This window comes from Rattus rattus, chromosome 13, assembly GCF_011064425.1.
Source record: "Rattus rattus isolate New Zealand chromosome 13, Rrattus_CSIRO_v1, whole genome shotgun sequence".
NCBI lineage: Eukaryota > Metazoa > Chordata > Mammalia > Rodentia > Muridae > Rattus > Rattus rattus.
This window is the reverse complement of record NC_046166.1, coordinates 46,959,308-46,981,422: the sequence shown is the minus strand read 5'-3', so window position 1 is coordinate 46,981,422 and position 22,115 is coordinate 46,959,308. Positions and strand designations below refer to the sequence as shown.

Sequence of the window (22,115 nt, the reverse complement as noted above, 5' to 3'; positions counted from 1 at the left end):
CTCACGGTTGGTTGGGACTACATAGCAAGTGTGGGCCTGGGGGAAACATGAAAACAGAATTTTCTGCTTGTCTCAAAAGTTCATAGACCCAGTGGGTAAGCTCGTGAGAGTCAATGAAGTGAATTGTTGACACTAGCAGGTCCTTCACAGCATACTTTCCTTCGAAGTACCCATTGATGGACAATAAACTGAACACTTGCATGTTATAAACACCTAATGCTTTACAAGTTTTTATAAGTCTGGCCAATTAACACATTTCCTGCTTGTCTTTATGATCAATTGTAGTGCCCCCAGCAGATTTCGCTTTCTTATACTGACAATGGTCACAAACGTCTTTCAATTTTTTTAATTCTTTCAGTTCATACTCACTACTGATTTCTTTAAAATGAAGGCCAATAGTTCCTGTAACATCTGGCTCATTCAATGCAAAAGGATTGTATTCCAAACCATTTGATGTTGCTTCCAATGTCTTCTTCAGTTTTCAAGCAACTGTTCCCCAAAGGTCTGGTGTTTCTCTGGACACTGTACTTGAAACAATCAAGCAGGACATGGTGGATGAGTTCTTTTGGCCAACGAACTGGCTACTTGTAAAGTCGCTTTGATTGCAGGTTATTTTCTTTTTTAATGTCATGAAATTATGTTGTGACAGGATAACTCATACGTTTCTAATTCTTCTATTGCTTTCCCCTAAGTGGGGAACGCTGTTAGGAGTTTATTCTGGAAATGTCAACATACTGTATTTGCCAAATTAGTATCACAGCATCTTAATACATGTGCACACCGGATAATCCAGTAGGAAGACAGCACTCTCCCTGACTTCTGGCCACCTGTAAATTCATTAGGGAGACTTTCAGAGAGTTTCTTAAGTACCCTGCTTGAACAAGATCACCATAGAAGCATTTGCTAAAGTTCTCTTATCCAAGCACTCACCAGGGCTGGAGTGTATGGTCTAATCTAAGTAAGCCCAGAAACCGCTTGAACATGCAAATATGTAGACAGACACTATTGAAGACCAGCAGTTAAGAACACGGCTGCTCTTCTGGAGGACGTGGGTCTGACTACCAACACCCATATGATACCTCACGACTATAATCCAGGGGGCCAGATACATTCTTTTCAGGCTTCCATAGGCTTCAAGCACACATGTGGTGCACAGACACACACAGAAGAAAAACATGTAAAAAAAAAAACCAAGCAGACACCAGGATAATAGTGATGATGTCTTGAGAGTCTATCAGGATTATATATATATATAAAGTCAACCTCCCCAAAGTTATGCTCTCAAGTACTGAAAGCACATGTAAATTGCACATGTCCTGTTTGATATAATGGGCAGGTAATAGAGAAAAATACAACAGTATTGTTTCAATACATATGGCACTCCAAATGCTGTCAAATTATTACCAGCAGAGTATGACCATGCACATCACAGGCAGCAAGCCATCTTTCGAATAAAATGAAGAATCCATGGATGATTAATGTGGCTCAATTACAATAAACCTTTCATTTATGGACTGGAGAGATGGCTCAGTGACTAAGAGCACTGGCTGCTTTCCCAAACTTGGGTTTTATTCCCAGCATACACCCAGTAGCTCATAACCATACGTAACCTCGGAGGACCCAAAGCCCTCTTCAGTCTCTCCAAACACCAGGCACGCACCTGGTGCACACTTTCATTTGCATATACTAAAATAAATCTACACAAATCCTTCATGTATAGATACTGAAATTGGAATCTCACATAATTTTCATGTCAAGACATGCTCTGCAGTCCAACTATTTAAAACTAAAAAACCACTCTCAGTTTGCAGGATGCAAAAGTACAGCAGACTGCCTTATAGACCAGTTTAACTTTTCTTCTGTAGAGCGTTGACTCCAGATGAATGGATCAAATGTGTTCAAAACTGAGATATGTTAAGGTTTTAACAGTCTTGAGCAAAAGTTGTTACTACTTCTAGACAAGAAAGCAGATTGAAACAAATCAGGAAACTCAGCAATAGAGGCTATGGAACAAGCAGTTCCAGTTTCTGAGAGGAAGACCAAAAAGAAACCACAGAACACTGCCTTATCTTGAATTTTCAAAACAAATTATAATAAGGTTGTGCTAAATATACTTAGTTTGTCTTACAGAAGCCAAAGACAGAGAGATCCCCTTCTATCCTTTCTGGAGGCTACAGGGGATTGAAGCCAGGCTTTTCTTCTCTATCATACTTACAATCATCCTAGGATCTCCCCATTGCTAGGTGTTCCTGGGCAGATAGAAGCATTTAGTCCGCCTAGGGTTCCAAGTGCAAATCGAGGCCCACCTTCGCTCTGAGGAAACACTGAGTTTGTAGAGTTTCCTTACCGAGCATAAGGTGAGGGTTACTTGCAATGGTATGGATACCCGTCCTTTATAACAGTTGTAACTAGAAAGCCTTTACCAAACAGGGAGGAGGGCTTCTCCTTATCTGCATATACTCAACTTTCCCCTCATCTCCCAGGTCTATAACCTCTCCTGGGATGTATACAATTAAGGAAAAGCTGTGCAATGGTAGAGTGTCTGGATATACAAATGAGGCTATTTTGGCCCTCCCCATCCTTCCTTGATGGCATGTAATCAGATATAAAGCTCAACTGGGAAGATTCTTTTGCAAGGGAGTGCAGCTGAACTCACCAACATAGTGAATAATGACTTAGGACGTCACAACAGCAGGATTAGAGATGTGAGCCTCCACACCCAGTCTTCTTTCAGTCAGGGTAAGGAAGACAGTTGATATAAAGGGTTCAGAATGCCTTGTTTTATGGCCCAGACCCAGGCTGGAGAATTTACTTATGGACCAGATGGCCTTACTGGAACTTTTTTTTTTCCTTTTTCTTTTTTCTTTTTTTTCGGAGCTGGGGACCGAACCCAGGGCCTTGCGCTTGCTAGCTTACTGGAACTTTAAACACTAAAAAACCAGACCAATTTATTGAAAACACACACACACACACACACACCACCCCAGGTACTGAAGCATGACCAAATCCTGTTCCCAGAGAAAATGCCTCAAGTATTCAACACTTCTAAGTGCATGCTTCAAAACCAAAGTCACCAGTCACAAATATATAGGAAAACATTCTTGAAGCCTTTATTTACAAAAGCTTTAAAAACAAATAATACCCTCTGTTTTGCAAATAATGTTTAGTTTAAAAAGGACCGCCCAGGTACAGCATTTTCGTATCATGTATACAGAATGTACAAGGGAAATGAACTGTTGCTAACAGTTGGAGACTTTCTAATATTATTGATTGAAGTGTAGATAACACACATTACAACTTGTAGTCCATCACTTCAGGGTAGAGTTAATGTTCACCAAAATCTTCCAACACATGCTCTGGTGTGGTCACGTATTCTGCATGGCTAAATATTTCACAGTCTCTTGTCAATATATATAAAATAGATTGCAAAGATATACACAAAAAAATAAACAAGCATTACACTCCTCAGGTAATTTTATTAGCTATATGTGTGTATTTATATATATATTTTGCATTTTGTTGTTTTGCACCAAATCTCTCCATTATTTATTTTTGTAGCATTTATGAAATCACATTTTTTTTTGTATTTTTAATTTGATATAAAATGTACCTAAAGACTTGTTATCTTTGGACTTTAATGAAATTGATTTGCGTAGTCAACAAATCAAGAACATCATAAATATGTTTATAAAATAAAACATTAAGGGTAAAAGTGATGGAGTAAAAGGAAGCCGACCAAGGGAAGCGTTGCTGTCATAAAACTGTAGCTCCACATCTTAAGCGCCAGTTTCTTTCTGGCAGAGTGGAAATATCCAATCGCAAGGGCTTCTTCCTGAAGGGTGTAAAGCTGGTTTGAAATTCTTCAGTCACATAGCAGCCTATGCATGCCAATTAGAAACCAACAGACAGGAGATGTGTTCGGAAGGTTAAACACTACACACAGAAACAGTAGTTACTAGGCTCTTCAGTAGTTCCTTGTCTTCTTGTTAGTCCCGTTGAATCAACAATTTGCACAATGCATGTGCTGTACTCTGAATGTCAAAAACAAGCAAATACTGTAAAAGGTGGTGGATGGTCATTTTTCTAGCTAAGAGCAAGAAAAAATCACAATTTCTGATAAAATAGAGGATTGAAATCACTCTATAAAGTGCAAACTTGATGGTCCACAATCTTAAATACCTATAAGTACTGCAGAATAGGAGGAGAGGCACGGAAGAGGGAAATAAATTACAGTCAATGCTAGTTAATTTAGGAAAAGGGAAAAACAAAACCAAGCTCAAGTAGGCAAAGTTTGTCAAATTATTCAGTAATGTAGCTTTGTCACACAAGCTTGATAAGAGGTGTATTAAATTAAGGCCAGATTTAACCTGAATGTACTTTAATTTATTAAGATCATAGCTAAGAAAGGCCATACTTATTACTGAAAGCAGAAAAGAAGGGCTACCAAAGGAGGGGCAGGTATTGCCTATTATTTAAGGGATGATAAAACCTATATACAAGCATGTGTGTAACTCGTATAAAATAAAAAGAAGACTATTTCCTGTCACGACTGCTTGCTGGCTTCCTCTTCATATGCATTCCCTGTGCCGTTCTGTACATAGGATGAGCCAGAACCAAGGCCGTATAAGTGGCCACAGTATTTGGCATCATCAATGTGATCTTCAAAGAACATCTAAAAATAAAATTGAAAGAAAAAAATCATCTTAAGCAAATGATATGACCTGTAGTTTATATCTCAACATTGTAATTGCTATTAATTAGGTAGAACAACTCTTTCCCGTGATGTTCCCTGGAGAAGCTATACTGCATATTTAACGAATAAGACTGACTGATGCCCTTCACTACGGGGCTCAAGGACCCTTTAAAATGCAAAAGTCTTTCTTTTTCATTAACATTTACCTCATTTTAACGAGAATTTATGAGCATAAAAACATGCAGACAGTTTAATTTCTTTAATATAACAACCTTCAAAGAATGAGAGAGATAATGGCAGAAGAAGAGGAGATGTTACACCATTTTAAGTTGTCTTAAGTCTAAGTGCAAGGCTGAATTGACTAAAATTAACCAAACCCTAAACATGTTATAGATAGTAAACACCTGAACATTCTCACTACATTGCCAGCCTTGAAGCCAAGGGCAATAATGCTAACAAACTGGTGCCAGAAATCCACCATTAACTAGCTATAAGGCATTTTTAAAATAAAAATCCAAAAGGTGGTTCTATATTGAAACTAAACAATTTACTTGCGTAAGTGGACAATTCAAGTAACTTCTAAATTGATACTACCTGGCAACACAGATCAAATGCTTTGTATCAATAACATACTTCTACCAAGAGAATACACTCAAAATAATTCCACAGCAAGTATTCTGTAAAAATGTGTTTCTGTAGGTACATTATATACATACATACACATGCATTACATGCATTACATGCATGTGTATGTATGCTCATACACACACACACACACATACATACATACACGATTTGTACCAAACCAAAATAGGACACAAACACGGACACACAAACACATACACACATTTGTACCAAACAAAAAATAGGATCTATATGTGTGTGGATGTGTATATAACTAAATATTGTTTTATTACCACCAGTGAGGTAACCGTGATATCTATCACTAGGATGGTTATCTATCCTAAAAACGGACTTCGTTCCACTACACATCATCCTTCTACTCCTATCAATTTTATTCTTTAAGTACTTAATGGGGGAATTCCTGAAATAGCTTTTAATTCAACTATATATCAGACTTTAGATTTAATTAATACCTATAATTCAAAAAGCCCTTTAAGACTTAGTAAAAACTTTAAGTTCTACTTTATAAAACCCTCAAAGCAAAGAAAGACGAGCAAATCTATTCTCACCACCATTTTCAAGAAAGAGAAGGTACAAACTAAGGAAACTCTGACACACATTCCCTGACTCAGAAGGGCACTTGTGGGGTCTAAGAAAGGCCTCTAGTGTTCCCTCACTAACTTTCAGCTTAAAGTCACTAGCCTCTGCTCTGTCCACCTAAAAAAACAGTATGTTCATATGTACATGACTTCTACAATCACATAATCCTTTATTCTATAAGCAACGTATATCAGAATAAAAGAATTTTTTATTCTATAAAGAATTTATTATCTTTCCTTTTGGATGACATTTCAGGAGGACTTATTTAACACTTTCATTCAAATGTGGTGGATGTAACTTATATAGTACCTCTATTTATATCTTCACTTAGTAGGTTCTTAATGCCCAAAACTTTTGTCATCAGACTTTTAATGTTCTCTACCTAACAACCAAGAAAAAGGCACTGATGTCTTCATACTTCTCTCATTTTGAAAAAGGCCATTCCTGTAAGCAGTGAGTCAGATCCTGCCTGGTGTTGAGGTCCTATCCGCTCCAGCTCTAACTGCTCAGCAACTTCCTGCAGTCCACCCTAGAGGGAAGAAGAGTCGCTTGTCAAAGAGAAGACTTTGGGACTGGAACTCACAACTATACATTTAGACACTGACAAAAATATGAATAAGTTTTTAATATGTAAAGATTAACCTTATAAAGATGGCAAGGGGATTGATAAAATATGAATCTGCAATACATTTGTGGACCATAAAAGCCTTGTTATCAAATATGAAATTCTAATAGGAAAATTTTATCTTTATACATTTTAAGGCATGTGACAAACAATTTTCTACAGATATGGAGGAAGTAGATTAAATTCAGGGTAACAGGTATTAGTCACACTCAGTGTATTGTGCCATCACTCATTAAAAACTCAGTATTGAGTACAGGCATTTCCTTTTAAATATCTAGGCATCCCCTGAAGTATTTACAACTAAATAAAACAAAGACAGCACGAGTGTTCAGACCACTGCTGTCAGTCTGCCACATAATGTTCATTTTCTCAACTAAGAAGAGAATTTTACAGATATACAACTCTTTTAGAATGGTTTGCTATGATATGCTTACATTAATATAGCCATGACTGAGAAAAATGAAGAATGTGAAAGGAAAAGAGAAGAAATAAAAGACAGGCAGAAGCAACTACTACCAATCAACTCCCTCCTTAAATTACAAAGGCTTTACTAGCAGGCCAGGCCCTCCGAAGTCCACCCTAGCTTGATAGGACTTTTGCCCACCAACTACTTCTGTGCTAAACAGTACTGTGTGCACTATGTATCCTTAGCAGCCACTGGTAATACAGACACAGACTAAATGTGAACAACTGGCAGCACCTTATCACTAACATACACTTTCAGTGGAAGCAGCTCACACAACACACAAGAAAATACTTGATATATTTTTAGGCATTTCTGAATATATAGATGAGTAAAAAGTTAGGACTATTTATGAAAACCATTATCGTACCAAGCTGTCAATTAAAAAAACCAAAAACAAAAACGTCAGAGCCAGATCAAACTTAGATTCTCAGCATGCCACCCATCTGTGTAAGCAGTCAGAACACTCTGCTGGAGTTCACTTATGAGGAAACCTCAAACGACACAGAATTCCACAACTTTCAGCTGACAGTCATGAAATAATCTTGCAAAGAACTTTTCCCAGTTATATGGCACCACACCTACATCGGAGGCAAACACCCTGTGTCCTGCAATTCTCAGTTAATTGTTGAAATCAAAGCTTACACATTCACTTTTCTAAAGCCTAAAGAAACTTGACCAACCTTGGTTTTACTGAAGAGAGGGACAATACTGGCTATAAATACACTCGTTTCCTTAGTTATAATTTAAATATCACACTAAAATCCAGCAACTAAAAACCCACTCACTGTATTGCCAGGGATCTGTTGCCAACTCAGGTGAATTTGCTCTTAAACCGAAGCACTTTAATCAGGAAACATTTATTTTGTTCAAAGGTTAAGAATAAATGGTCACATATTTTAAGTAGTATCAGAATAAGCTGCTATCTATATGGAAACTACATATTTACTATACAGTACTTATACCTAACCAGTTTTAGCTATGTAAATAATAACATACTTCAACAAGAAACAATAGAGTCTCTAGTCAGGAAAACCACATTAGAACAGTATTGAATGTCTCTGCCCGCTGCTCGTCAACCACAATCTGTATCTTTAAGATGGTTCTGTGTGCTGGGAGCGTGAGCACCGCTGTAATAGGCCGAGTAAGTGTGCTAGACCTCATACTTTCGTTTCAGTTCATGATTCTCAATCTGGCATCAATAACAAAAACCTGGCCCTTAGCTTGACTTTTTAAAAAATTTATTCTAGGGGCTAAAGAGTTGGCCCCTAGAGCACTGCTGCTGTGGAGGACCAAGTTCCTAGCACCCACTACGGCTAACGTGTACCCATGACTCAGTTCCAGAGGAGTCTAGCGCTCTCCTCTAGCCTCTGCTACCTCTTACTATGAACGTCCACAGAATGTGTGTGTATATAAAATATATTTAATGTAATTAATATATTAATCAACCTTATTCTGGGCTGGAAAGATGGCTCCGCAGGTAAGAACACTTGATGTTCTTGCAGAGGACCCAGGTTCAGCTCAAGCACAGCATGGTGGTTCACAACCATCCATAACTACAATTGTAGGGGACTGGATGCCCTCTTCTCATGTCCTCAGACAGCAGGCACACATTTGGTGCATAGATATGCATGCAAACAAAATACCCATATACGTAAAATAAAATTAAAAAAATCTATGACAAAACAAAAACCCAACCAAGCAAAACATAAACCCAAAACAAACCTCCTCCTGTCAAGATGAACACTGCAGCTTGGAAGAGGGCCGTCTACTACTTAAGAACAACAGGATCAGATAATTTAACTGTGTTTAACATGATCTTTAAAACATGGCTTAAAACATCCAGGCCTAAGATATTATACAAGTTACTTGGTCTAAATCACTGGTTCTCAACCTTCTTAATGCTACGACCCTTTAATACAGTTGTGTTGTGCTGACCCCCAACCATAAAATTATTTTCACTGCTTCTTCATAACTGTGATTTTTCTACTGTTACGAATCGTAACGTAAATATCTGCGTTTCCCAATGGTCTCAACCGATCCCTGTGAAAGGGCTGTTCAAGTTCCAGGCTGAGAGTCCCAGCTCCAGGTAAAGTCTCCCGAAGCCTCACCTTGAGGTTCTTGCAGCTCTTCATGAGGTACTTCACATCATAGATGACAGGGAAGAATAATCGAAGGATCTCAAAGAAATCAAGCTCTTCTTCAGGCAAGTTAGAGTTGGTCAGAATTTTGATTAAATAGCCAAAGTCATAACCACTAATAAAAAGATTAAAAGAATACAGAAAAACACATTAATACCATGAAAGACCTAGTTTTTCAGGTAGAAAGCTAAGCAAGTCATACTACAGGCAAAAGGATTAACAACAATGTGCAAACACGAGCAATGAAAAGAGACATTCATAACTATAATGTAGAAATTCATCACTCAGCAAGTTAAACACATGATATGATCAATTTAACTCTATAGTCATTTAAATAATATTTTTCTGATACGTAAAATTCTGGGCTGGGGAGACGCTGTTCAAACATGAATACCTGAGTTTGATCCCAAACGTCCAAGTAAAATCTGAGTGTTATGTCCACCATATACACATCCAAGTACACACCTCCAAAACATAGGTTCAGTAAGGTCACTGACACGATGAATGGGAAGGTATATGAAAAATGCTATAAGCTAGCAAGACTTAATGTTTCAAAGGCAAAAACCATGTAAAACCTTGTCACCATTTACATGAGATGGTGACACTCACCAATTTCAAAGAATAAATCCCTAACAGACTATTTCATTTCCACTAAGTGACTTTATTAGGATGTACATTCCCCCAAATGTTGTTTCTATATCAGTATAACTCTCCAAGAGATAGTTATCAATGGGAAAGTTAAATATGGCAGGTAGGAACCAGGGAAAAGAACCGTTTTTTAATACAACACCATCTCCTTCTGCCTCAAATTGAGGTCACACATCCTTATCACCAGTCTTTCCCCAGTTGCCTAGGTCTCTCCACTCCTGAACTCCTTTCGACATTACTTTCTATGATGGGCCTGCGACGGCAAGCCTCCCTCAAGTGCCCAACTCAGAGATCTCTACACAGACAAATGTCTGCTGTACATGGACCTTTAGGTACATAGATTTTCTCCACTGGTTTACAGGAAAGGAATTATAGCTATAAAATATCTTTTTCTCACCTATAATTTGAACTCATATTTGGCAAATGACCTTACTGAACCTATCTTTTAGAGGACATACAAGATAAACTTTTATTTGTTTATTATTTTACTTATAATTTGAATGGGGAGTTTTACCATGGAAGATCTTTGGTACATGTATCCAAGAGCAGAAACTTAAATTCACTAATAGTTGGCAGAAGTAACTTTGCCAGTTACCTAAAATACAGCAATATGGCTTTGCTTACTTCTAATAAAATGCTATAGTTTAGAATTTATATACATACTATTTAATTTTTGACAGTCTTCATTATATAGCTCTGGCTAGGCTGGAAGAATAGGATGGCCCTAGATTCAAGAGATCTACCTGCTTTTGTCTCCCAAGTACCATGACTGGCAGAATTTATAATTTAAAAAAAAATAGATTGATTATAGACTTTAAAGACATATCTTTGATATTTAATGGACTAAATCTAGCTTGTTTAATATTTAAATCCTCCTTAACTATCCGGTTTTATTTTTATAATAATAATAAAGAGTTAAACATCATCACATACAGAGTATATAAAATGAGATGCTTTGTATGGGTTGTAATCAACCACTGAGAAATATCTGCAAGACATTTTTTCTAAGGATAGCCTTCCCAGTCACCTCATCAAAACAAAACCAAAAAGCAAAATAAACAAAACAAAACCAAAAAACCTCCTACATATCCGTTCTTGGCCTTGTCTTTGTGGATCAATTCTTCGTAACACTTACTATTGTATAGCATGCCACACTAGACACTACGTCATTCAAATTGCTGCTTTACCTTTAGAAGAATGGAAACCACACGGGAGGGAAAGTTTTAGTCTGTTGTGTTCAGTTTTAGCATCTCAGCACAGTGGCTAACATCAGGAAAGTACTATCAAGTTTTTAAAAAATTAATACCTCCCTTTATATAAACATAAACTAAGACTTAAAAAAACAGTTAAGGAGGAAGAGGAACACAAATCCTCAATAGCTTTGCCAGGTTTGAACGAAAGTTGGTTCAGTTTACATTCTTTCCACCAAGCACCAATCCCTCCCCCAGGCTAAAACACATGCCTTGCTAAAAGGTAATTGTTCTCAGTGAGGTATTACACATGCTCGTGGCAGTTAACTCACTAGAACTAAGCAAAGAACTGCTGGTATAGTGACCCAAACAGGTATAAGGCAGATATATGATGGATGCATATTGCAATGTCCCCCCCACCCTTTTATTTTTTACCTATGAAATGATAACCATTTGACCCCTTCACAGAGAACCACTCCTGAGGTCATAAGAAGTTCTGCAAAATACTGGGTCTCAATCCCTTCCTCCTCGTGTTTTTTAAACTGGATGCCAGACGTTGTCAGTAGCTCTATAGAGTCCTGAGCATACATGTCCTCCCTGGCAGGAGAGAGAAAAAAATGGTCAAAATTTCCATTATCAGTTGTTTTCCACTTACGCCTACAACTATAGTGCAGAAACAAGACAGAGGACTGGTTTATGTCCAACCATTCAAATGCTTCACAATGATCAAGAAAAATAAAATGAAAGTATCCAAAAAGTAAATAATCATTCGAAACAGTCCAATGGGGAGTTAACCCTTACCATCAACTCAATCTCATCAGCTTCTAAACATTATATAAATCTCACTGGACTTAAAAAGGGTCTTTTACTCACCAGAGGCTACCACAGACATGTTCTTTTCAGTCTCTGCAGCTAGTTTAGGGCTGCCAGATGGAGCTGTAGCCACAGTCATGAGGGGTTATGCACACCTCTCATGCTCTCAGCAGAACCAGGAAGGAGACACCAAGTGGCCAACATCTCTTGTGGCTGAGTTAAACTACATTCCATCTTAAAGAAAAAGGAGACGCCTCCTCTCACAAATGAGGAGCCTTTCGGTGGCTCTAGTAAGCAGTGAACTGTTCAGAATTAAAGACTCAGTTATGACTCATTTCTCCTTCCAGCAATCGCATACAATTAGAGGCAAATACAATCCTAGACAGACGACCTTAAACCAAGCCAGGAAGCCTAACTATAAACCAGTTCTGCACATTTCTACTTAAAGCAGAGGAAAAGCTACCTGTAATTTCTGAGCACAAATACGTCAGGTATTATATTAAGAAGATGAAGATTCATAAAAAAGTATCTTGTGGATTTACCATTTACTTTTATTTACTTATTTTTAACATTAACATTGCTTTCTACCATTAGCAAAAGAAAATTTCTATGAAAGACTGCAATAAAACTAACAAAACCAAAATAAATGCTTATCTTTGACCAATTGTATTTTTGTAGTTTATTCTCTGGAAATCAATTTCAAAGGTCAGTTTTAGTTTCCAGACTGTCAAGAACTAAATGACAAAGTTAAGAATTGAAACATTTAAAAATAGAAAGGAGCCCTAACCAGCACTTTACATCATGACTTCTCTTGAAAAATCCTGTAGGAAAGATATCAGAATAAATTCAATGCAGCCCCGCCCGGACCCTAGTTAAGTATCTCATTACACTAAGATCATGTCCCTTAAATGAGGTCCTTGGGCTCACACTGAACTTGTTTAAACACGTTTAACCAATCAGACTACAGCAGACTGTTCTCCAGGCTCATGCTGCTCTCAGCCACATGCTCAGCTTATTTTCTTACAGTAACATTAGGTAACCATTACCAAATTAAATACTGCATCGATGAGGGAGGGTTTGTAAGTCATTATTTCCCCAACTTGCCCAATGATAATAATCACCAGGGGAACTTACCAAAAATATGGATTCCCAGGTCCCAATGCAGTCCCAGACCTATTGAATCACAATTCCCAGGTGAGAGACCTGGAGCAATACCTCGGTATTTTATAATAAAGTAAGACCAGCAAACAAAAACATATGAACAGGCCCTTTCTCTCTTCTGCAAAATATATAGAATTCAAGTCTAAGCTTCGTAGAATGAGTCTTTTATAATAAAGTTTGGTATAGATCTCATGCTTTATAATACCCAACTCATAGCCTTATGAGTGAGGTCAAACTCTAGAGAGGATGAAGGAAACTTTCTACAGTAAGGGGAATTCCATAGCAATTAGGAGTCCCATTTCCAAATCAGTGTACTATCCTTTCCTTTAAATGTTCTACATTCTATTTTCTCTACTCTTAAACATTAAAGCAATAAAGGGGAAAACACTAACACTAACGTTAAAGGGTAACTATAACATTGTTTAGTCAAAATCCAAGAATTTTATCTGGTGTTGACTACTGCCTGTTAGATCTATCGTTGAGATTTAAGGTAGCAAAGTCTCTAGTTATGACAGAATATGAATGAAAACCATGTAAAAACCTCCAAAGAGTTCCCAAAAGGCATAGGTATATATGGCTATCTTCAGTTAATATCCTAAAGATGCACTATCTACTAATTATGTAAAAATACCAAATTTCCTATTTTTATCATCTGAACCAACCCTATTATAAGAACTTACACTTCTAACATGTGTTCTTACCAACAGTTAAACAATTTCTGGATTATCTCCCAAATACCCATCATAGGGTTGATATAATACCTTCTTCAAATGTCATTTACTTTCAAACAGACTTTCCTTTAATAAGTCAAATGTACTTTCATAAAAATATCAATTCCAACAAATTAAAATTTATGATAAAATCATCAAGTTAAAATACAGATAAGCTGGAATGCAGATAGTTAGCCATCTTTAGTTTTTAATAAATTAAATTAATAAACCCAAGTAAACTCAAATGATAAAAACTTAAATAAATTAAAAACACAAAAAAAAACCTAAAATTGCAAAGGCTATGAGTGACAAGAAGACAACTAAAAAGGAAGTATTCTCACAAGTCCAATTAGCAAGCTATTCACAATAGGCTATTTACTCTTCTGATGGAAGAAACTGAGCACGAGTTTCCAACTTGCAAAGGACTACAACTTCAGAAAACAGTAACAAAAGCCTGGTTGCTTGTTTCTTAATATGCACATATGTGCCTAGTTAAAACTTAAATATTCATTCTGGGAATAAATAAATAAAGCTTAACAATGTTTTCAACTTTGGATTGAGATCTCTACTTCCAATAAATTAACCACAAAGTTTCCAAAAGATATACAGATCCTCCATGATTAATGTTATGTCCTAATAATATCATTATTAGTTAGGAAGACAGTATCAAAAGGTGAACATATTATTAGGTCACCTACATGGCTTGGCAGCAGAGTACAATGTAAATTATCATATGAGAGAGCAGCCAGCCGTAAGCAGAAGCCATAAGCTTCCTACTGCTACCCAGCACTGCAGCAGAGTACATAGAACTGCTGTAGAAAAGGAACAAAATTCAAAAGTTAATGCCTCGTCCACTGAATGCATACTACTTCTGTATGTAGTCAAAAAGTGTAAATTGAGCCATCATAAGTCAGGAACCATGAGAGCGGCTCACTAAAAAACCTAAAGCATGTACCCTAATCATCCACCTGGTCATCCAACCTAGCTATCATCTAATTTTAAAGCATATGTCCTAATCATCCATCATAGCATAGTAAGATATGCTACAGAACATTAAGAAAAAGGCTCATTGGGAAGTAGAGCCAGGTAGATCTCTGAGTTTGAGGTCAGCCTGGTCTACCGAGCAGGTTCCAAGACAATCATAGCTTCACAGAGAAACCCTGTCTCAAAAACAGACAAACAAAAAACCCACACAAACAAACAAACAAACAAAAACAGAAAAAGGTCAAGTAACCAATTACTCAGAACTCTGAATAACAGTACCATATATAAATATACCAAAACTATAATAAGTTATACAACAACTAGGAGGAAGTGTTGAGAAACTTGTAAAAGTTGTTTCAACTTTTCAACACAATCCAGTTTCAAAAGCAAGCTCTTCTTGTAAACAGAAAGAAAAAAAAAGTCAGCTAATATGCTTTATATATCTAACAGTGTAACATTGTTACAGTCAGGTTTTCTTTCTTTATGTCTAAAATGCATACACTTCAATGTTAATAGTCTTCATGTTGGTAAATTTACCCCAGGCAAGTGTGTTTACCTCACCATAACCTTTAACCTGAAACTATCTGTCAAATCAACAGTTTTAGGATATTAGTGGTTAGGACACTCAGCTCGCTCAAGCCTAGCTCTGAAGAGGATACTGTAGCAGCCAGTGTTCTCCTTAACTAAGGTTGGGATGCTCTTCTGCTACAGAGTTTATCAAGCACTGGGCAAAGAAAGCAGAGTCTTAGCTTTAGAACACACACTAATAAACATGCTTGCTTTCAAGCCCACAGTAAGTGTAATAGTTACAGTGACCAAAATACCAATATGCCTAAGGAAAGTTATTTTTACATAGAGAGCATTTATTTGTTCCTAAGTGTTACCTATACTGATTTAGGTATTACAAATCATGCCTTCAAGATTCGGAGAATGCTAAGTAACACTTGAAGCATGTTTTTCTCTGTGCTACCCTACTCTCAAGATCTATGCAAAGTTTAATGTGATACATACTACGACCATACGTATCTTTCCACAAATCTTTTTATCATAAGTAATGATTTGTCATTTACTCTCTTGATGCTAATGGTAAAACTTGAAAGGACACTGGCAAACCTAGAAGAACCTTGACTCAGACCAATGTGAGAATTAAACAAAACATTTTCACAAGCACAGACAACAGAGAGAGAGAGATGAAAACCACTACGCTACGATGATGCTGGACAATGTTCACCAGCATTGGCCGCAGAGCCTTGTGCACTGACATGTTCCTTCTAGGCATTCAACAAGGTGGATTCCACCGTTCTTCAGCGTCTAAGCTGCTGCTATGGCCCTGCCCACATCAGGCAGGGCTACCTTCATCTTCTCAAAAGCCTTTGCTCTGACTAACGTTGTTCACTATGGTCTTCAACATTTTAAACTAAAATTTTCATTAATTTGTGTGTGTGCAGGCACATGTCCATCATATGACACATATTAGGGTTATATCATAACTTCAGTTCTCTCCGACCATGTGGGTCCTGAGCATTATACTTAAGATTGTCCACCATGATGGCAGGGGCTTAAGCATTGAGCCACCTCACCAGCCTTTACACTCTTTTCTTTACCATTCCTATGATGCTACCATTAGTATAAATAGTGGCGAAATGGGCAGTAAAACTAGTTTTGCTTGAGTAAGAAAAAAGTCAAAATGTTCCTCAGAGAACAATAGAAAAGTCACTGCTACAAAAATTACCATCTGATGTACTAATTCCCAGTCACAAACTGTATATCTTATGTAACAAAATGAAACAAACAAAACCCAATATCCTGACGATTAATTTGAAGGGAAAAAGAAGAAATAAAATAGAAAAAACTAAAGAGCACAGTGAGGAGAGCATGGGAGGGTATTTTCAACTTGTTCCAGAGCTGTGGTACTCATGAAGCGTTACGACAGTGGAGGTGAGCACACGGGCCTTCAGAGGGTCTCCAGGGGCTGTTAGTACAGTACTTGATATTCAGATGCTCTCAGTATTATTTACAGGATTAACACAACACACTTTAAAGATCAACAACTGCAGTGTTGACACTATTACCTTCTAAAACCATCAGTCCTGCTATTCATTAGGTCTTACATGTGACAGTACATATTCAACAAAGAATTCTTATGTAGACACTAACACTGATCTTATTGTGTTCTGTTACTATTTTTCAAACCAGATTTTTGATCACATTACACAAATACGGGCTACAAAGCAGAAGGGGACCAAAATATTGTAACATAGTGTAGAATATACTTTATTTCCATGCCTGAACAGAAATAACATGCCCCTGTCCCCTACTAGGCACTTACTCCTACAGTTCAGCAGTAACATGTACCCCACAGTAGTTATAAATGTGGCAAGCTTACTTAAAACATTGTGTGTCTGTGTATGTATATATTTATATACACATACATTTTAAAATCCAACTGCATGGTTCTTGAGCATGAACTTTGCCAGTGATGCTGTGTCAAAAGGATGGACTCACCTTCATGCAGTTCCTTCAGCTATGACGATTACAATAAATAATGTAGAACTATTTTAACTGAAGAAATACTTTATACCCAAGATTTGAGTTAGACATCAGATTGTGGTATATATGCAAGCTTCAATACTATTACGTCCTCTGTATGTAGATTAAGAGGTTAAGGATTACATCGGAATAGTCCTTTAAAGAACATGAATTTAAAAAGAAAATATCCCCAATTTTCCAAGAACATCTTACTACATGTGGTAAGTATTTAGAACGCTAAGTATGACTGTGATAAAATTTCTTCACAGGAGCAATGACTATCTTAACAAGTCTATAGTAGATTGGAGGTGTAGCTCAATGGTATCCGTGTGCTTAGTCAGCAAAGTGCCACCCCAATCATATGAATTCCAAGTTGGGCATAAAACAAATGTGACCGTTCTATGTGTGGTGGCACATGCCTTTAAATCCCAGCATTTGGGAGGCAGAAACAGATGGATCTCTGAAAGTTTGAGCCTAGCACTGTCTACATAGAGAGTTCCAGGCCAGCCTGGGCTATGTAATGAGACCCTGTCTCAAAAAAAGCAAAACAGCAGCAAAATGTAATAGTAAAATGTAAGAGTCATGTTTAGGATCCCAGGTTTAATCTGTAGCACCTTAAACAATGACAAACATAACAGAAACAGTAACAAAAATACAATTTCACAACTTTCCATAAAATCAGTCATCATATTTTAGAAATAACATCTCTATAACTAAAGTCTTTGAAATTAGAAAGTTTTTATTATCTTTCTAATTATGAGGCAATTACAATTGCCTCATAATAATAAGCCTAAGCTTTTGAATTTCTATATTTAATAAATTTCCAGGGAAATTGGGGTCATATATTTTTTCCCACTTACGTCAAATTAAATTTAAAATTAAACTGCCAAGTTGATGTTCCTGGAGGGTATTCTCCTTGCTCATTCATAAATGTCAGTCCAAGCTGAATTATCTTTAACAAGTCTACATTACATCGCAACAGTTGGTACTGATAGTCAGCATTGCTTCTGAATTCTCCAATGGGCCTTGCAACAACGCCTGGAAACTCGGTGTCCTGTGAAGTAATTGTGAAATTCAGTATTTACTAGATGGTCATAAATACAACCATAAACTCTCAGAAAATTTTTGATACAAGTCAGAGAATTCTATTACAATGAAATTCTATATTTTGATAGTCAATGATTATTTTAAAAGCATGAAGAGCATTAATTACTTATTAAGCCTCAAAATTCTATAAACTTAAATTACTTTTTCTTAGTTGAAATTTGTCATTAAATGATTATCCTGTACTGATAACTCATAATAAACTCAAGCAAATATTTGCTTCATTTCCAAGGAAAAGTCATAATCTCATTCCTAAGGAGTATGCATATGCAATCACACTTATAGCATTACATTACTAAACTCAAACTGCATGAAGGGTTGATTTAAAAGTAGAAAATATACTGTGCTTTCCAAACAATGCAGTGAGACATTTATCTGACACCAAAGTAAAAGTCTCATTAATGTCATTTCTTTAGTTAGCCCAGGTATTTTCTGTCTAATTCACAGAAAGCATGTCAAGATTCACATTCCCTCTTGCAGGCTGTTATTTCTGTAATGCAGCTGTTCCTTATTATCTGAGATATACCACTAGCAATTTCTTCTGCTCATAAAAATAATAGTCCCCACTCAAACAGAAAGTTTCTGCTCTAATTATGGACAAGTATACCTTTATTGAATGGTATGTTATGTACAGATATTCCTATTTTAAGTAAGTATCCTGTTCATTTACAGAGATGCACTTTTTTTAAAAAAACTTGTGATAGTAAGAAAATTATGTATTAGTTTAGCATGAGAATTCGAATTAAGGCTAGCACAAAAAGAAGAAGAAAATGTAGGAGAAAGAGGAGGAGGAGGAAGAAGAGGAGGAAGAGGAAGAAGAAGAGGAGGGAGAGGAGGAGGAGGAGGAAAAGAATAGTAAGTCAATATGAAACAGTAAACAAATCAAAACTTCCTGAATTTAATACAACCAGCAGCCAATACTGGAGTCTATAAACAGGCTAGACTTGAAGTGGACCAGGGAAAGAGGTGCAAGACATTGAAATACTGCCTTCTAGAGCTAGTAATTGTGTAGATCAAGAAAAACAGGTTAGCTATAACAAATACACAAAATGTAGTAACACAGCAGAAAAATAATCATCCCAACATTCTAGGCAGACTGAATACCACATACAAGAGCAGAATTGTTCAATGATCTAGTGTGTTTCTGGAGCTTTGGAAATGCGTTATTAAAGGATCTACTTTGGTTTTTGTTTGTGTATAAAGATACCCAGGAACTCACTGGCTTCTGAAAGTTTATCTGGTACTAGTAGCATGGCCTTGGGGTTGCTAAGAGCTGAGCTGACATTCTTAGATAGGCTCTAGAGTCCTCCCACTGAATGTAATCAGTTTCACAAAACTGTACATCAGACAAGTAAATTCTGTAACCATGTCCTCCTCTCCCTAGCAAAAAAAGTTTAAACCACAATGAGTGACTCCTCCACGCCTGCAGCCTTGGTATATCACACTCTTGCCTTCTCACTCAGCAGCTCAGACTCAGTAAGAACCCATAGGAATGCCATAGCTTCCTGAGAGCACAGCAAAGCCTGTCTCCTTTAAGCCCTTAAAGCCAGGTGAAGCAAGCCCAAATCCTAAAGCATGTCTGCCACTTTTATTCAAATGCCCCTGATTCCTAATCCCTTGCAAATGATGGCAAGCAGTAAAAAACTCAACTTGTCAAAATAGTTTTGTTTCTGATAGCCTTCCCTGAAGGAAACAGAAGTTGTTTTTATAATTAAATTAATCCCTAGCTATCAATGAAAAGGGATTAATTCAGGGTTTTAAAAACTCACTCCAGGGCTAGGGGTGACAGTTCATTTGGTAAAGAACTTGGCATGCAAGCACAGGGACTGGAGTTCAATCTCAAGAATCCTGTGTTTAAAGGTGCATAGTCCGTGTGCTTGCAATTTAAGTACTTGGAAAGCAGAGGCAGCTGGAGCCCAGGGCTTCCTAGCCAGCCAGCCTCCCTTAATCAGTAAGTCTCCGAAACCTGTCTCAGTCTCTCACTCCTTATCTCTCTTTCTCGCTCATTTTCTCTCTCTGTCTCACTCTCTCACTTTTTCTCTGTCTCAGTCTCTCTTTCTGTCTTTGTGTGTCACACACCACACACACACACACACACACACACACACACACACACACACACACTTTTCCCACTTCACCCTTACGAAAGGCATTTGGAAAGATTTAGTCATGTCCATACCATAGCAACATAATTATATTTTCGGATAACTTGACGGATTTTCTTCATCTCTTCATCCAGGTTACAAGCCCAAACTTCACAAATTCTTTGGCTATGATCTACAGTTGCTGCTGGCATAGTGACAGCACAAGGAGTCTAGATGCGAAGCATCAAAATGTTATACTTGATTGAAGATTTGTTTCATAAAAATACTTTACCCTTTACTTGTGTACCTGTTGAAATAAAAAGCACCGATATCATGAATGTGAATTGTAAAACTGGGCTGGTATAAACCTTAGGTTACTTATTCAAAGTTCATGATTCATAACAAAATCAAGTTTTAGAAAGTTACTTTTCTTAAGGTACAGAGCTAATATATAGAGAATAAAAGCACCACAACACCGATTTGCCAGTTGAATATAAATCTCACTAAGATCTGCTCCGAATTCAATTCACTCTACACAAAACTATGATCCATTTCAAGCTTAAAAAAAATTTAACAAAATCAAACGTTTCTTAATAGAATGCTTGCTTTTATTCTTCTAACAAAACATTTAAAATCTTATTCAAACCAGCTCAGAGGAACCATTTTTAAAAAATGTTTTGAAAAGCATCAGGCAATCCCAGAAATAAATGCTCATATAGCGGGAGGGAGAAAGGAGGAAGGCAATGAAATGTGAGCATTTAAAATTTTCTAATTTCAAAAACATTTCTCCTGGCTGCCAAAAAGGGACCTCATATTTACGCCATAAACACAAGGTTCACGGTATACAGTGATGAGATAATTAATACAGACGAACAGGGACCAACAAACAATAAGCCCCAACAAAATAAACGAGTGAAAGGAGGATGGCTTTGTGTCCTAAACTCGTAAATGCAAGCTGGAGAAATCTCAGAAACAAAAGGTGATGCGGGGCACGCCTTCTTTCCTACTCTCCTCCCTGCCAACGTCGGTACACACACACACTACGGAAACACTGTAATTTAACACCGCTTTCCTCCACCCCTCTCCTCTACTGCGGTCTCAGGGTCCCTGAAGAGGCAGCAAAGGCCTTCTCATTACTGAGGTCGCATGTCCTCCGTGGGCAACGAGAAGAAAGCACAGACGCATTCATGTCAAGGATAACTCTCTTCGTTGGCACACAGCCAGGTCGAGGGTGCTGATAGCATTTACTAGAGTCAGATTGACTCCCAACCACCGCGAAGAGGAGCTACTAGTTCAGAAGTAGGCCACCGCCCTCCACTCTCAATTTCCTTCCCACAACGAAGTCCCAGGTACAAAGCGGTGGCGTCATCACTGCGCGCCGCGCCCCAGACAGGCCCCCGGCCCGTTACCTCCCCCTCTAATTCCCCCCCTCTGCCAGCTCTGTCCACCACAGCCGCGCTTCAGCGGGCGCCATCGCGCGCTCTCTCCGGCTCCCACTCCCGCCCCTTTCCCATTGCCCCAGCACGCCCGGGTCCCGCCGGATCTACTTGTGTCTCTGAGCTCGCGCTCCTCCTCCTCCTCCTCGCCATAGAGATAGCACCCGGCGGCGGTGGCGGTGGCGGTACCGGCGGCGGCAGAGGGAGCCCCATAGACACCTCTCGCCCTGCAAAGGGGAAAGGGGAGCCGGAGCTGCGCTCTGCCCAGCGCTGCGACGTCGCTCCTCGCACGTCCTATCGAGGGCGCGGC

At 37.9% G+C, this 22,115-nt stretch overlaps 1 protein-coding gene across 6 annotated transcripts; it reads right to left on the bottom strand.

The window, feature by feature from the left end:
* Positions 1 to 3,086: 3,086 nt before the first annotated feature.
* Cnot7 (CCR4-NOT transcription complex subunit 7) lies at positions 3,087 to 22,115 on the bottom strand. 6 transcript variants are annotated; one of them, XM_032918594.1, is made up of 8 exons: positions 21,917 to 22,085; positions 20,465 to 20,676; positions 18,042 to 18,235; positions 12,932 to 12,970; positions 11,420 to 11,581; positions 9,117 to 9,261; positions 6,336 to 6,446; positions 3,087 to 4,672 (listed from the first exon to the last, which is right to left on the bottom strand). In XM_032918594.1, the coding sequence occupies exons 2-8, from the start codon at positions 20,579 to 20,581 to the stop codon at positions 4,544 to 4,546; spliced, it is 897 nt and encodes a 298-aa protein (XP_032774485.1). In that variant the 5' UTR covers positions 20,582 to 20,676; positions 21,917 to 22,085; the 3' UTR covers positions 3,087 to 4,543. The 6 variants fall into 6 exon arrangements, with proteins under 6 accessions (XP_032774485.1, XP_032774480.1, XP_032774482.1 ...); XM_032918589.1 differs by lacking the exon at positions 12,932 to 12,970 and having other exon boundaries at positions 21,917 to 22,115; XM_032918591.1 differs by lacking the exons at positions 12,932 to 12,970; positions 21,917 to 22,085 and adding an exon at positions 21,507 to 21,732.

Coding starts and splice junctions, on each gene's coding strand:
- Cnot7 (XM_032918594.1), bottom strand. CDS start 20,581: ATGCCAGCAGCAACTGTAGATCATAGCCAAAGAATTTGTGAAGTTTGG. Junction 12,971..18,041: donor AATTTTAAATTTAATTTGAC/GTAAGTGGGAAA, acceptor GTGATTCAATAG/GTCTGGGACTGCATTGGGAC. Junction 9,262..11,419: donor AAATGGTTATCATTTCATAG/GTAAAAAATAAA, acceptor TCTTTTTATTAG/TGGTTATGACTTTGGCTATT.